A 14,116-nucleotide genomic window follows, 5' to 3' on the forward strand; every position below is an offset into this window, starting at 1 on the left:
CTGTCCTCAGAATCCAGTAATTTGTCTGGAACCTGTAGGGGTATCTTTTGTGGTGAGATGTGGAGAGGAGATAAAGGTTCTAAGGTAGAACTGCGTCTTTGAAGTGACGACGGTTTTGGTGTCGACATAAAAGCCATAAACGGCGACCAAACTTGCAAAGTGGTACAAGAAGATAGTTGTGGTGTCGACGGGGGGCCCCACCAAAGGACTCGTCGACCTTGGTTTGGTGGCATACGACGACGAGGTCGTCGTCGACGGTAGAGTTATCATCGTCGACAATGGCGGCTCTGTCGACGGTGGTGTCTTCGTCAACGAAGGTATCTTCGTCGATGATGGTGTCTTCGTCGACGGTGTGGTAGTCGTCGAAGATGTCAAGGCCTGCAGCATCGGTGGCGTGGGCATTCCGTACTACAGACTACATTTCCCGGCATGCTGTGCATACGTCACATAACAACGTGGGATGCGCGCGCATACCGGGAAATAAAGGGATGCTGAGAGCGGCGGGGAAACGCCGATAATTCCGTTTTGGTCTACAGGAAGCCGCGGTAGGATTTATGACTTGTTTTCCCAAGTCCTACGAACTTGTGAGTACAGTGTTTGTTTTGGGTGTGCGAGGCGTTGGTACCATCGATCCCAACAGCGCACCCCACTTGCTGGTCTGTCTTGGTGTTTCTCTCGGCTGAGAGAGACACATTCACCAGACATCTTGTTAAGTTTACCAGAGGGTTGTTGGGCCATTTCCGGCCACAAGGATAGAGACCCTTGTGATTGAGGCCACCCCCCCCCCGGTGATAACTACCTTTTGCCCTAAAGAACTATTCAATTTTTTCCTGTGTGAAACAGAGGAGAAGAGAAAGGTGCGATAGGACGCACTTGTGGGATAGTAACACTGAGCCTCGCAGTCCCTCAAAAAACTCATCATATGTGCATATAGAACTATTGTGTGTTCATGTGTTATAGAGGGAAGTATACCTTTGTGTGAAGCTTTAACACGAAGGAAATTACACACCAGTATTCTCCTTGTGGCCTCGTTTTTTATGCAGGGTTCATTATTCTTACCTTATTTCATTTCTTCAGGAGACATGAGGGGTATTGCAGTAGTGGAACAGAAAAGTACCCATATTGAGAGAATTGTTGCATAGTAAATGGTATGTGTCATATGCTCTCATATAAGAATTTGGACTTGTGGTTACTTAGCAGAGAACCTTGAATGTGTTTTGTTTTCTGTTCACAGTTGGGTATAAGTTCCTGATACCTCCTCAAAACTGTCTCCATTGGATTTGGCCTGTTGTATTTTCCTTTACAGGTATAGCCTAAGCGCCTTGGGGGGTTAACTTATAGAGAACATAAGGAATGTGACATTTGTAGATTGAGGGAGGTAGGGTGTTCTAATTCCTTGTTCTTTGTCATTACAGATCTCCCTCCCCGCTGTCCCCTTCCTTTCCTGCGACGTCTGCATTGTCTCAGTTGTCTGTAGTCTTGTATTCGGACTCTAGGGCGGTTCAGAAGGGGCGGGAATTGGACTCTCAGCACTGCCCCGAGGAAGACGGAAAGCGGAGCCTGATAGAAGAGCTCGTCGGCGATGGTGTCTTCGTCGACGGAAGAGGTAGCGTCGACGATGTTGACGAAGGTATCGTCGACGGAATCTTCTTTAGTTTGGCCGACGACGGCAGAAGATGAAGACTCTGCCGTCGACTAGATAGGTCTAACAGTTACATAGACCATCGTCGGCGATTAAGACGCTGTCGACATAATCATCTCAGGCTTAGGAGAGGAAAAAGTTACCGTAGACGTGGACGTAGCGTTGACGGAGATCTTAGTCGACGACGGCATAGTCGACGACGGCATAGTCGACGACAGGGTCTGTTTCTGAGGTAAAGTCTTCTCAGAAGATGTGTGAGGTAACTTCTTGGCTGATTTTCTCGGGGGCGTAGGTGAACCACCTTTCTCTTTAGCAGGGGGAGTAGCCTTAGATGTGGAAGGCCTTTCAGACCCCTTAGTAGGCTGTTGCTTCCTTACAACCTTTGCCCCAGAAGAAGATAATACCTCATCAGCAGCTCTCTTCCTAGAGGCTGAAGTAGACCCAGAGGCAATACTGCCTACCTCAGAAGCAGGATAGTCTGTATCCTTGAGCTTTTGTAGCCACAAAATCAGGCGGCCCTCTCTGTCCCTGAGGGTCTTCTGAGGGAAGGTCCTACAAATATTTCAGTCCTTCACTTGATGTTCAGGATACAGGCAGTAGATGCACTTCTTGTGGGATCTTCTTTAAACAGCCGGAGCTTACCACAAGAGTCACAAGGCTTGAATAAAGATCTCTTGGAAGAAGACATCTTCAAAACTAGATTCCAGAAGGAAAACAGAGAAGTACTGAGCAGGGAGACTCCCTTCACACGACGTGCAGTAGAAAATCTGAGAGCCTGAGCCTCTGGGGAGAACCTTCTGGTGAGTGCTGTCGCCTGATTGGCTGCAGTTTGGGCTATACCAAATGACTAGGATAGTCATGAGTGTGGAAGTTTTTTCTCCTGTAGCTTGGGCTACTTTACTTCCTAGTTCGAAATTACTGTTTTTTCCTATGTAATTATGGCATATTATTGCTTTTTTATGTACCGTGGGACTCCCACTCCGACGACGGGGAATGATTCAGGCATGTGAATCTATGAAAGACACCCCTAATACTGGAGAATATCTATTGCCACAATTTCTGAAATCTAATATCTCCTGACAAAAATAGTGACCTCTTTAAATTGCTAATTCCAGCTAAATGTATTTCTCACCTATTAGAGGACTCAGCTAATTTATTATACTAACTTCAGACCATGGATATTTTCGGGCCAATGCTTGATCAGAGGGTGTAGAAATAGGTGAAAATATTTGTAAGGCGTTATTTAAATGATGGTAGATAATATGTCAGCAAGGGTTCCAGTCTATGTTTTTCCAGTCTGTTTTCATATGCTACTTTATTTTCTTCGTAAACAATGTTCTCCTTGCCCTAGTTATTTCCCACCGCCGCCCTAGGAATCTACCCTGATAAGTCATAGAAAGGTGCATCTCACACACTCCTGGATCACACAGATGAGCTAAAGCTGTTGCCCTACAACACACAAACACTGGGAGATCATAGGTGTAGGATAAGTGACCTTTTTGACATGCCCCCCACACTTTTTGACCTAGTACTGATGCTTTTTGACTGAAAATGCATTGGGTCCCTGCTAACAAGGCTTCCAGCGCCAATGTTCTTTCCCTTAAAACAAGATAAGAGTCTAATTGTAACCCAATTGGTAAGGACTTTAGCACACCTGTAGGTCCCTGGTAAATAGTACCACTGGTACCTAGAGCATGGGAACTAAAGAGGGTCCCCAAGGGCTGAAGCATGTAATATGGAACCAAAGGGCACACACACCCACATAGCATTCATAGGGCCATTGCAGGCTGCGTGAAATGGTGCAAACCATTCTGAAAACAAGACATGGCACACTTGCTGTGTGCCATGCCAAGGTACACTAGACATACTGTATGCAAGTCACCCCTACAGCAGGCCTTAGAGCCCCAAGGCAGGGTGAATTATATTATATGTCAGGGCCCATCTGCATAAGCAGATGGGCCCTGTGATGTCTAGTTCGACTGCTAGATATTGCAAGTGATCAAGCAGCCATCTTAAGGACATGTACTGGGCACTGGTCATTTAAAGTTACCCAGCTATGCGATGGCTTTGCTGAAACCAATGATGTTTGGTATCAAACAACTCGTCTTAATAAATCTGTACCGATGCCATTACTAGATTTATTATGACATGCACACAGAGAGCATATTAGAGGTGACTTCTGAAAACCTACTAGTCCTTTCGTGTGCAGACTGACTGGTATCATCCAGCCTGCCACCACAGAAGAGTTTCTGAACCCCTGTAGGTGTGAGCCTGCGCTGTCAGAAGTCTGAAACAATGCTGCTCCAGCGGAAGATGATCGCACCTCCTCTAGCAGAATTTGCATATAAAGGCCAGAGGCTTGAAAGCCTCTGCCGCCTTTGACATGACAACGGCTTCACCCCAGACCAGAGGAACGCCACCCCCTGCCCTGACGCCCATTTGGCACGAGAGCAGGCAGGAAAATTTGATACTAAGTAGGCATGTTGCACTTTCAGGCTAGGCACGCTCTAAGGTGGGCCACCTGAATTGTACAGCCGAGAAAGTGTTTTAAATTTGCTAAAAGTAGAAACTTAGGGTCAGGATTATGCTCACTTGCCACAGGAAGTGGTCATATAGTGGGTGTAGTCACCCCAGGGATAATTAGCCTTTTGACTACTACTACTATCCTAGACTCTCCTAAACTCCCCTAAATTCAGTATTTAGGGGTCCCCTTGACACCAGGAACTCAGATTAGTCTACTGGATACCAAAAGAAGGACAAATAAGAGCCAAAGTCACGAGAAAAGAGGTCCTGCACCGAGATTGGCACTAAACGCTGCGTTGCTGCTTGCACTTTGACAATCACAAAGACTGACTCGTCCAGAAGCTGAATAGCCTCCCCCAACCCTGGGAGGACTGTTCTCTCAACAACCAAGCAGCATCTCCCTTGCAGTGGATGAGCCATCCCAGAGAACCTGCAGTCACCACCCGCATCGACCCCGTACTTCGTCATGTTGGCCATCGGGGCCCACAGAGGGAGCAATTTGCCAGTGAGAGGTTGTCGTGAGTCCAGGAGGTCAGCCCCATCGCTTTCACCAAGTCTCAAGATGCTGACCCTCCAGGAGCCTATCAGCACCAATATCCCGGGTACCCGGCCCTTGCATCTACAAAGGCTTTTTGCGTGTCCAGTCCAGACACCACTGACGCCAACCTGCCGTCGAGGGGCTTCAAGATCCATAAGGCCTTCGACATTGGCCCTGCTACCCGTCTTTCTCTTCCTCTCAAGGTCATCAAAGCCAAGTGAAAGCCTCTAACTACAGTTACAAAACACCTCTGCATCATAGTACCCTAGCCCAAGTTCACGTAAATCAATTGTGTTTCTGTGCTACAGAGACCTTCAAGATATTCCCGCTCTTTAACTTTGGTTCCTCTTTTAGAGTTCTCCCGGTCCACCAATTGAGGGCAAGTGGTAGCGCTTAATAAAAACACCAACAGAAAATACATGAGTTAAGGATGAGATAAACCTAGAGTGAAATAGAGGGAGGGGGAAGCAAAGGACAATGAGGAAACAAGTGGTTCGGTGTTGGAACAAAGGGAGGGAGGACGGCAACATGAAAAAAGAAAGGGCACATAGAGGGACAGTCAAAGGAAGGAAAGACATTTACGAGAAGAGTGGAAGCCTGGCAGACAACATGAGAAAGGAAGGATCATGGAGTAAAGGGTTAGGTGAAATTGGGTCAGAGAACGGAGGGACAATCAGAATAGAGAGTTCTTTGGGATAAAGCTGCATAGGCCAGACAACTAAAGGATGAATATCTCAAACAGCCTCCAGAGAGATAGCGCCATACTCCGAGAGAAACAGCATGTGGATGAGGGCAGACTTCAGCCTGACAGTAAAGAAACGGACAGACTGGTTGGAGTACAATCTATTCTAGTTCCTAAATGTCATATTTTCCCTAAACAAAGGCTTGGAATAATGCCATGAGCACCTATCACCAACACCCTGATAGCGCCCACTACTAATGTTAAGAGGTAAATGCGGTTTGCCGGAGGTTCTACAGCTTGGAATTTGTTCTTTCTGAAGTTGGAAGATTCTGTGAAGGTGCACGTAAATGACCCTTTCCTTCAGTGTAGGGTACAGCAGCATTGCCTGTGTACCGATATCGCACCAGTGGGGTTTAGTGTTCTATAATATCACATACAAAGTAGATCAGATATTACAAATGAAAGACGGGTACTACATACAAACATAGGCGTTGTGGGCACCCAGTCTGCCTGCACATGTGGGTTCTTGTACAGCCACATCTCCTCGGGCTGAATGACACGCTGAAATGGAGGCAGAAGCTCAGTCACCCTGAAACAGAAAGGAGTAAGCTGATCACGTGATACCACAAAGGACATTTTTACATTTTTAACAGTACTCAGAATAAATGTGTAAAAGTTGTACGTCACTGAAACAGCAAAACAATAGCTAGCGTAAACCTTCAAGACCAGAGAAACGAAAGGCTGAAAGAAGACTACAAAATAGAATTGGGCCACGTTTCTAAAAGTCTGGGCCTGGTAAAAATACTGTTGAAGGATTCAGGCACAAGCATTCAATAATCTTTCCAATTAATGAATAAGGAGAGACTTACATTTTCCAGTCCACAAGAGACATAGTTTATTGATCAGAACTGTGAAAGCCTCACCCAGAGTTAGCATGCTGAATTATGATAGGAGACAACCTCCCTCGTCCAAGCGCACTCCAGAAGTCAATTGATTTCCCCCTTTGCCTAAAGTAAGGCAATAAATGACTGACTGAGAGGTGGGAGACTTATTTTGATGGGCTCCAAACCTAGGAGATAGGTAAGCTCTCTGTCTACTACTAAAAATTGCCATGTTCCAACACATGAATTTAAAGTCTCCCTCCATTGTATTGTATTGTATTGTATGGCATACTTGTATAGCGCAAAACTGTCACCCGGAGGGTATCCTGGCGCTTGACTTGATCAGCCATATGCAAATTAACACTGCATCACTACAGTGTGGGAGCCTGCTTCCACAAAATGTGTCTAACAGGAGGTTTCAGGCTTCCTCACATACATTCGAACATCTGCTGTCTGAAGCATACAACCCTTCTTATTTGGGGTCTTAATTTCTGAGAGAACTTTGTCGAACAATGAGGATGCATCCAATAAATATGATATAACAGATGGAATGTTGTTACCTTTTTCAACAGCGTAAACAAAATCTTAGTCAAAAGTACACCAATTCAACAAAAATGCAAGATTTAAAACGTTCTGATAAAAACTTCCTGAAGGACCTATAAAGCCTTCCATTCATTTAAGACCACAATTTTAGAATCACAAAGCCCACTGCTGTTAAACCATCAAACTCTGATCAGACCGCTTAACCTTTTGCAAGACTTCAAATCCTCTCTCCCTTTACACATGAGCCACATCACCACACTTTCAGATCTTCCTCCATCTATTAGAGGCTGGAAATTCGGAGCCAGAACCATAACCGTCTGAACTGTCTACCTCAACAGAAACATCACAAACCTTTTCTTCAGGTGACTCCTGAAACCCATCTCTTCACCACCATCTGTGACTAACATCTGTCCTCTTTCATCTTGTTTGCTAGCAATTCAGTCATTATACTCCACACCTACAGCCTTACACATCATGTTGCACCTTACGCATTCGTAAAAAATGAAACTCAGCTTCTAATGTTTTCCAATTTACAGTCAGCACACTTGAGACACAAGGAGCTGAATTCACGCTGACATGATCACAAAGTGTTCTATTAGAAAAATATGGCAATTATTAGACCAATCACAAAGGCATTTAAGACTATGGGAAGTAGTACCACTGAGAAACTAGTTTTTATATCCAAATGCCTTTGTAAATTAGCACGGAATTGTCCAACTTCCTTTTAGTAAAAGTGACAAAAATGTGTTCTGTACATTTGTATCAACTGTATATGAACATTCCCTCAATAGTCCTATTTTATGTGTTTAGGGACCAATTTACAAAGACATTTAAGAGTTCTGGCGGTACTACTGAATATACTCAAATGACAATGAGAATAGGCCCCTAGATCTCCAGACTACAAATTCACAGATAAAAGTACATGTAACCCCAAATGCAAGTATGTTTTTGGAGGTCTTCAGAAAGCCAGTGCAGATCAGGATGTTTGAGGTCTAACTGAAACCAAGACCATGAACTCCAAAATTCAACACATAAGCAAATAATTTAGCAATCATGTTTAATCCAGGATTATTACAGGGCGATCTATTAATTGGATGAGCAATTTCTAAGCATTTGCATATACCAACTACACAGTTGCTGAAAAAGAGTAATGGTAAAAAATAGCTACTTTTGGACCCTAACATTTTCTGCATTGATACTTTTTACACATACATTTTTTTAAAATACGACACCAAAAGGGAATACGAAAATCGAAAAACAGATAGTGAGAGGAACCAATGTGTGAATTGTTGACAGATGTCGGATCCTTGCCTTGATCTGAGTGGAGGAAGGAGCTGGGACACAAGAAGAACCCAGATATGTAATCTTATGGTGGAAGGGTAGGATAAATGTGGAGGTTTTCTTTAAAGTATTTCCCAACGTGCTTAAAGAATTTTCAGAACTGGGCTGCTAAAATTGTGGCACGTAGCCAGTACTTACAAAAATATTCCAAACAGAACAATTCTTGTGCACACTTCGGCCATGAAATCCACCACCAATTTCTTCCTCATTTTTCCCCAAAGTAGTCCAAAGGAGTCTTCGAAAGTTAACCTTGAGATGGCACATTCATGAGGTCTGTTTTTGAGAAACAAAGCATAGATTGAAGCAAGCTTGTTTTCTGAACCTCAAATAGTTCTATAGGTGTTAAAACATTTACTTTGATTAACGATCTACCAAGCAAAACCGATATATGAAAGAGCTTGCTCTACACATAAAATACTTGGGCCTCTGGTCTTTCTACCCAGATACTGAGGCTGGCAAAAAGTACCTCTGCTGTTTGGAAATTAGAGCACATAAAAACTGCGTAGTATGTTCCTTCATGTAGACATAAGAATGGGCCTTACACACCTAACCGCGTACACATAATTTGGCATCTTGGTACTTTTGCAAGATCTGTAAGTGTTCACCAAAGCCCTCAGGAGGGCAAACATAATAAGGAAGCGTTTATACTTTCCACTCACCTCCCAAAGCTGCTTCACACTGTCTGCAATGTTTTCGCTGCCACTCAGAATCGGCCCCCAGAGGAAACAACCACACAGAAAAACAAACCTTTCCACAAACCTGTTCGCTGTTTCTGACATGAATTAAGTTGCATGCCCAACTCTCCAGTCTTATTTATGGTGCACTGTGCCCTAATCAGTGGAGGACCCCTAAAAACAACTCCCAGTTTGTGGAAGCTGAAGTTAGGGCAGGCTGAAGTTCAGGGAAGACCAAATAGATGTTAGCGAGTAGCAGCGGTAGAATCCAAAATAGATAAGAGTAGAGCTCTTCTCTGAGATGCCCTCACACACAACACATGGTTGAAATCTCACCAATGACAGCCTCTTGGGGGCGTACAGAGCTCACCTCCTCTACTTGACAGGCTGAAATTTGGGTTGATTCAAATAAAGTAGATGTGCTACTAACGAAACACTGTTGTTGGGCCTATGGCTATATTAAACACTGTTGATTGCAATTTAAAGTTACCATTATTCCCAGCCTGATGACGGCGAATGATTCAAGCAAGTAAATCTGAATAAGATCCAGTGCTGGTGAATTATATTAATAACATGCATGCAACCCAATACAAGCTGAATTTTTTTTTAGGGGCCAATATTTTATGTATTAACTAACTCCCTACTCGGCGGAGCTAGCCATGCCAGGAGATGGTTGCGTTGTGAGCGTGCTTCTCTGAGTCCCTATCGTGAAATAATCCTGCATCTATAACCGACCAAATTTCAAAAATAAAAGATTGCATGAGCAGCTGATGAGTGATTCCGTAGTCTGATATTGCCCGAAAAACATCCATGGACGACTGACCGAGGCGCGGCCCTGCAGCTGCAGATGCATGTACAGGGGGTACGACTTCTACGCAAGCTCCGCGTGCGGCAACTGAGACGGAGGCTTGCACACGGCGAGGGGACCTGCTACTGCCGAGTGCAAATCATAATCAAATCAACTCCTTCGAGCTGGATTTTACTGTCTGCGTCCCCCTGTGAGGTGAGCGACTTTCCTGTGATAGCTCCGCACTGTCTGGCATTATTTCCTACCGGACCTGCTTGCGGTGCCCAGACAGGAGTCACTGTACAGGGCTTGACTATCCCTGGGTCCCAATTTAGCCTTCCACATCGTGCCACAAAGCATGCCTCCTGCCATCAGTGCGAACCGTTTTCCTTCTGCCGGTCCCACCTACTGCCGACGACTCAAACGGGCTTACGGTCTGATCGGAGCCAGATTGGAGAGTCTTACTACACGGGGCTGAAATTAAACTGCAACGTGCAGTTCACTGAATAAATCACATGCGCCACACGCTGATCTAGCACGATTTATGCACCACGCCTTCATGCAATATAATAGGATGAATATTTAAAACCCCAACGGGACATCTCCAGAACTTGCGCACTACTATCATCTCCTTCAGTGATTGGTGATATTCCCATGGTCGCTGTGAGTTATCACTGGCATTGGACTGCGCACCACATGTGCGACACGACACGTAGTACTGGCTCTGATAGGAGAGGATGGTGAACGTGGTAACTGTAGGAAGAAATAGATGTTGACTGCTGCTACGTCATAAATACAGTCTCATTCGGAGAGAGGCGCGGCGGGCGTTACTATCCAACAAGCGCGCATAACTGAACACCACATATGACTTACCACCACACTGCAGCTATTGAATGCTCTACACTCCGCTGGTGTGAACAGTAGCACACTTGCCGCAGATACAATAAAGATACCCACCAAACACAGGAGCACGTGGGCCCGGACAGGGTTGTCGGAGTGAGCTGTGGTGAGTTAGCTGCTGGCCCTGCTTCTCCAATTTCACGGACCAACAAAATTACAGCGATCCTTCCCATTGCTCAGAGGGCCTGAACAGGTAACTGGAGCTAACTAAAATTGATACAGAAACAACATACAGCAGTGTGTGTGTGATTATACAGCAGTAAGGAACACGCAGCCTGATAGGTCATCCTGCTGGGACACCCGCTGAGACACAAAGACCAGCTTAAGATCCAATTTGAAAACTCAAAAAAAAACTGCGGAAAGCAGCACCCAAGCAATCAAACGAATACCACTGCAACATACGCAGATGCGGCAGTAGATTTCCAAACAATGTTCACTGCGATCCAGTCAATACTATCAAATATTGATGGTAAAATAGACACCCTGACGTACCGAGATGACCGTATGTCAGAACGACTGGATAAACATACAGAGCACATTGATATGGCGGAGCGCCGTATATCAGACAAGGAAGATGCACAAAACCAATTAGACTTAAAACAAGCCAAAAGGGACAAAACAATAACGGCTTTAATCGCGAAGACTGAGGATTTAGAAGCACGCTCGCACCAAAACAATATGCGCTTGATGGGAATAGTGGAGTCAACACGCACATGAAATATGGAACACTCCGTCGAGACACTTTTAACAGCTATTCCTGGAAGGGACACTTTCTCGGAAATATTTATTGTGGAGAGAGCACACAGATCTCTGGCACCACAACCACCGCCAGGGGGAAGACCGTGCCCCATCATTGCCAAAATACTCAACTATCGAAATAGAGATGCAGCACTTCACAAAGCCAGGAAACTAGGAACACTGAACCATGAAGGAATGACTTCACCTCACAAGTCCAAGAGTCAAGGAAGAAATTTCTATACGCGAAAGAGAATCCCCGAGATTATTATTCCATATGCTATGATTTACCCAGCCTGCTTGAGAATCACGGACAATGGGAAAAGTAAGATCTTTATTGAACCCAAGGAAGTGCTTAAATATCTACAGCTCACACACCCACAATTTATTTGACGGAAATCCCCGAGAGGGACACAAGCTGAGCAGGAGAACACTTCAGATGTGGAATAGATTTCTTAACCATGAACAAATATATAATGTTTTCTCTGGCACTAATTTAAAGACTCTCATCTGGGAACGCAGATAAGTCTCACAACTATTGATAAAAATGCCGCATGATCTATATCTTTGAATGTACTGTTATACAAAGGTGTGTCAGGGACAATTCTGATAATTATGCTACTTGCTGGTCTTCATTTCAAACAAGTGATCTGTTGATGATTTCTGGTTATAGTTAACGTAATAACCTCATAGGATACTCTATGACAGTAGACTCGATCCCCCAGTGCTCGTCATTGGGGTTTACGGCTGACAGTTCCCGCAACCCTAGTGTATATCACAAATCTATCTCCCCTACGAGGGAATACTCTGGGGTTGAGGATAATTGTTTGATTTTTCTTTTCCGTTAGTTAATTGGGGCTGTCTTCACCATGATTGGGATGGCGAAGTAGATCGGGGGGGGGGGGGACGGAATATTGGCATGATGACAGTTTTATGCGAATTAGATTCATATGCATGTATGTGTATGTGTAGTGCATTCTGGGTTATAGCACAAACAGTTGCTTTGACCAATAAGAGAAATGAAGGCACTTTGTTTTATGCCTGGTTCACTCATACATACGTAATCATAAACCATAACTAAAGTTATACCTCTGAAATAAATGACCTGGAATGTGAGAGGATTGAATAACCCCAGGAAAATTAGACAGGTATTCGCATACCTAGATAGACACCAAATAGACCTAGCGTTTCTCCAAGAGATGCACCTACTCCACCAGAAAGCAGACAAATTCGGTACTAGATGGGCTGAGCTGGTGGTATCATCATCCTATTCATCATATGACCGTGAGGTGATAATCCTCATAAAAAAAGGGACTCATTTTATACTGTAACACACATTTACAGATCCTCAAGGGCGATATGTTATTGTTACGGGATAATGAGAGGCACGTAAGTAGGCCTCATCAATGTTTATGCACCAAACGTGGATGATCCTGATTTTATAGAGAACTTGAGATCCAAATCCGAGACCTGCCCGCTGTGGATCTAATATTGGGCAGGGACTTAAATATAGCGTTAGACGAAACACAAGATAGGTCCCAACACACAGTAGAATATCACGCCCGCGCTGTATCAGCTATGTTGAATTGTATGACTGAATTTCGAATATATGATATTTGGATAGTGCGTAACCTCCCATTCTGCGAAAAAGCACTCACTCATCAACAGTACATAATAGCTGGGCAAGACTTGACTATTGGCTCCTTACTGAACAGGCTTGCACTTGGGCCCAGAATATTTGCCACCTACCCAAGACTCTTTCAGATCACAAGCCCGTACTATTGTCACTGCAGGTGCCCACATACTCCCGCCTCCAACTGTATGGCATTTTAACGCCACGGCCTTATTAGACCCACTATACAAAGACACAATTCATAACAGACTTCTTGACCCTGAATAAAGGTTCAGTGGACAGTGCAAGAACCCTATGGGAAGAGTAAACGACGTTAAGAGGCATATGCCTTAGTACAAATGCCAGTATATTGAAAGATCTCCGTACACAACTACAGCAAAGTGAAACACGTATCAAGCTACGAGAAGCTCAATGTGACACTACTCACAATGCACAGACCCTCAGTGAGATTAGGAAGGAAGTAAGCAATTATAACACTCTGGCGGATGAAGAAATAAAGTACATCTATAAGCGCCATACATCACGAAGGGTGGGTGAGGGTGGCAAGCCATGCCGGATTCTAGCACAAAATAGTCGAACAGAGCACAATAATGAGATAATTCACTATGCTACAGAGGGAATATTACGTACATTCATGGACACTTATGGTGCTTTATATAAATCACAAAAAACAGCACTTACACCTGAAATCTTACGCTATCTTGAGGACATCACATTAGTCTGTCTCTCAAATGCCCAACGTGACTATTTAGCACAACCCATAACTGTAGAAGAAATACAATTAGCTATTAAGTCCTTACCCAACGGTAAATCACCTGGCAATGATGGCTACATGGGGGAATTCTATAAAGCATACTCTGAATTGTTAAACCCATTTTTGATTGAAATGTATGAGGAAGCCTATAATAATAAAATTCTCCCTCCCACCCTACAAGAAGCACTTATAGTTGCTCTGCTGAAACCGGATAAAGATCCCGAAAAAATTGAGTTGTATAGACCCTTATTTTTGATAAATACGGATGTTAAGATATTAGCAAAAATCATTGCCACAAGCCTAGAAACCCCTAATGTCGACTATAGTTTTACTAGACCTATATGGTTTCATCCCTGCCCGTTCGACTGCACACAACCTACGCACCATCTTTGCTTTACTACATCAGCTTAACCCAGACCTGCAAGCAGTAGCGGTGCTTCTTGACAAGGCAAAAGCGTTTGATTCAGTTGAATGGACATATAT

The 14,116-nt window shown here is 44.2% G+C and overlaps 1 protein-coding gene across 1 annotated transcript in view; it reads right to left on the reverse strand.

The window, feature by feature from the left end:
- Positions 1 to 14,116, reverse strand: part of PLPP5 (phospholipid phosphatase 5) — a 287,796-nt gene that overhangs the window by 176,555 nt on the left and 97,125 nt on the right. Inside the window, exons 2-3 of the mRNA XM_086943637.1 lie at positions 8,289 to 8,423; positions 5,866 to 5,974 (exon numbers count right to left, since the gene is read on the reverse strand). Of these exons, the coding sequence (XP_086799763.1) occupies positions 5,866 to 5,974; positions 8,289 to 8,359 (180 nt within the window). The 5' untranslated portion in view covers positions 8,360 to 8,423. The remainder of the gene's footprint in view (positions 1 to 5,865; positions 5,975 to 8,288; positions 8,424 to 14,116) is intronic.

This window comes from Lissotriton vulgaris, chromosome 11 (genome assembly GCF_964263255.1).
Source record: "Lissotriton vulgaris chromosome 11, aLisVul1.2, whole genome shotgun sequence".
In the NCBI taxonomy this organism is placed as follows: Eukaryota; Metazoa; Chordata; class Amphibia; order Caudata; family Salamandridae; genus Lissotriton; species Lissotriton vulgaris.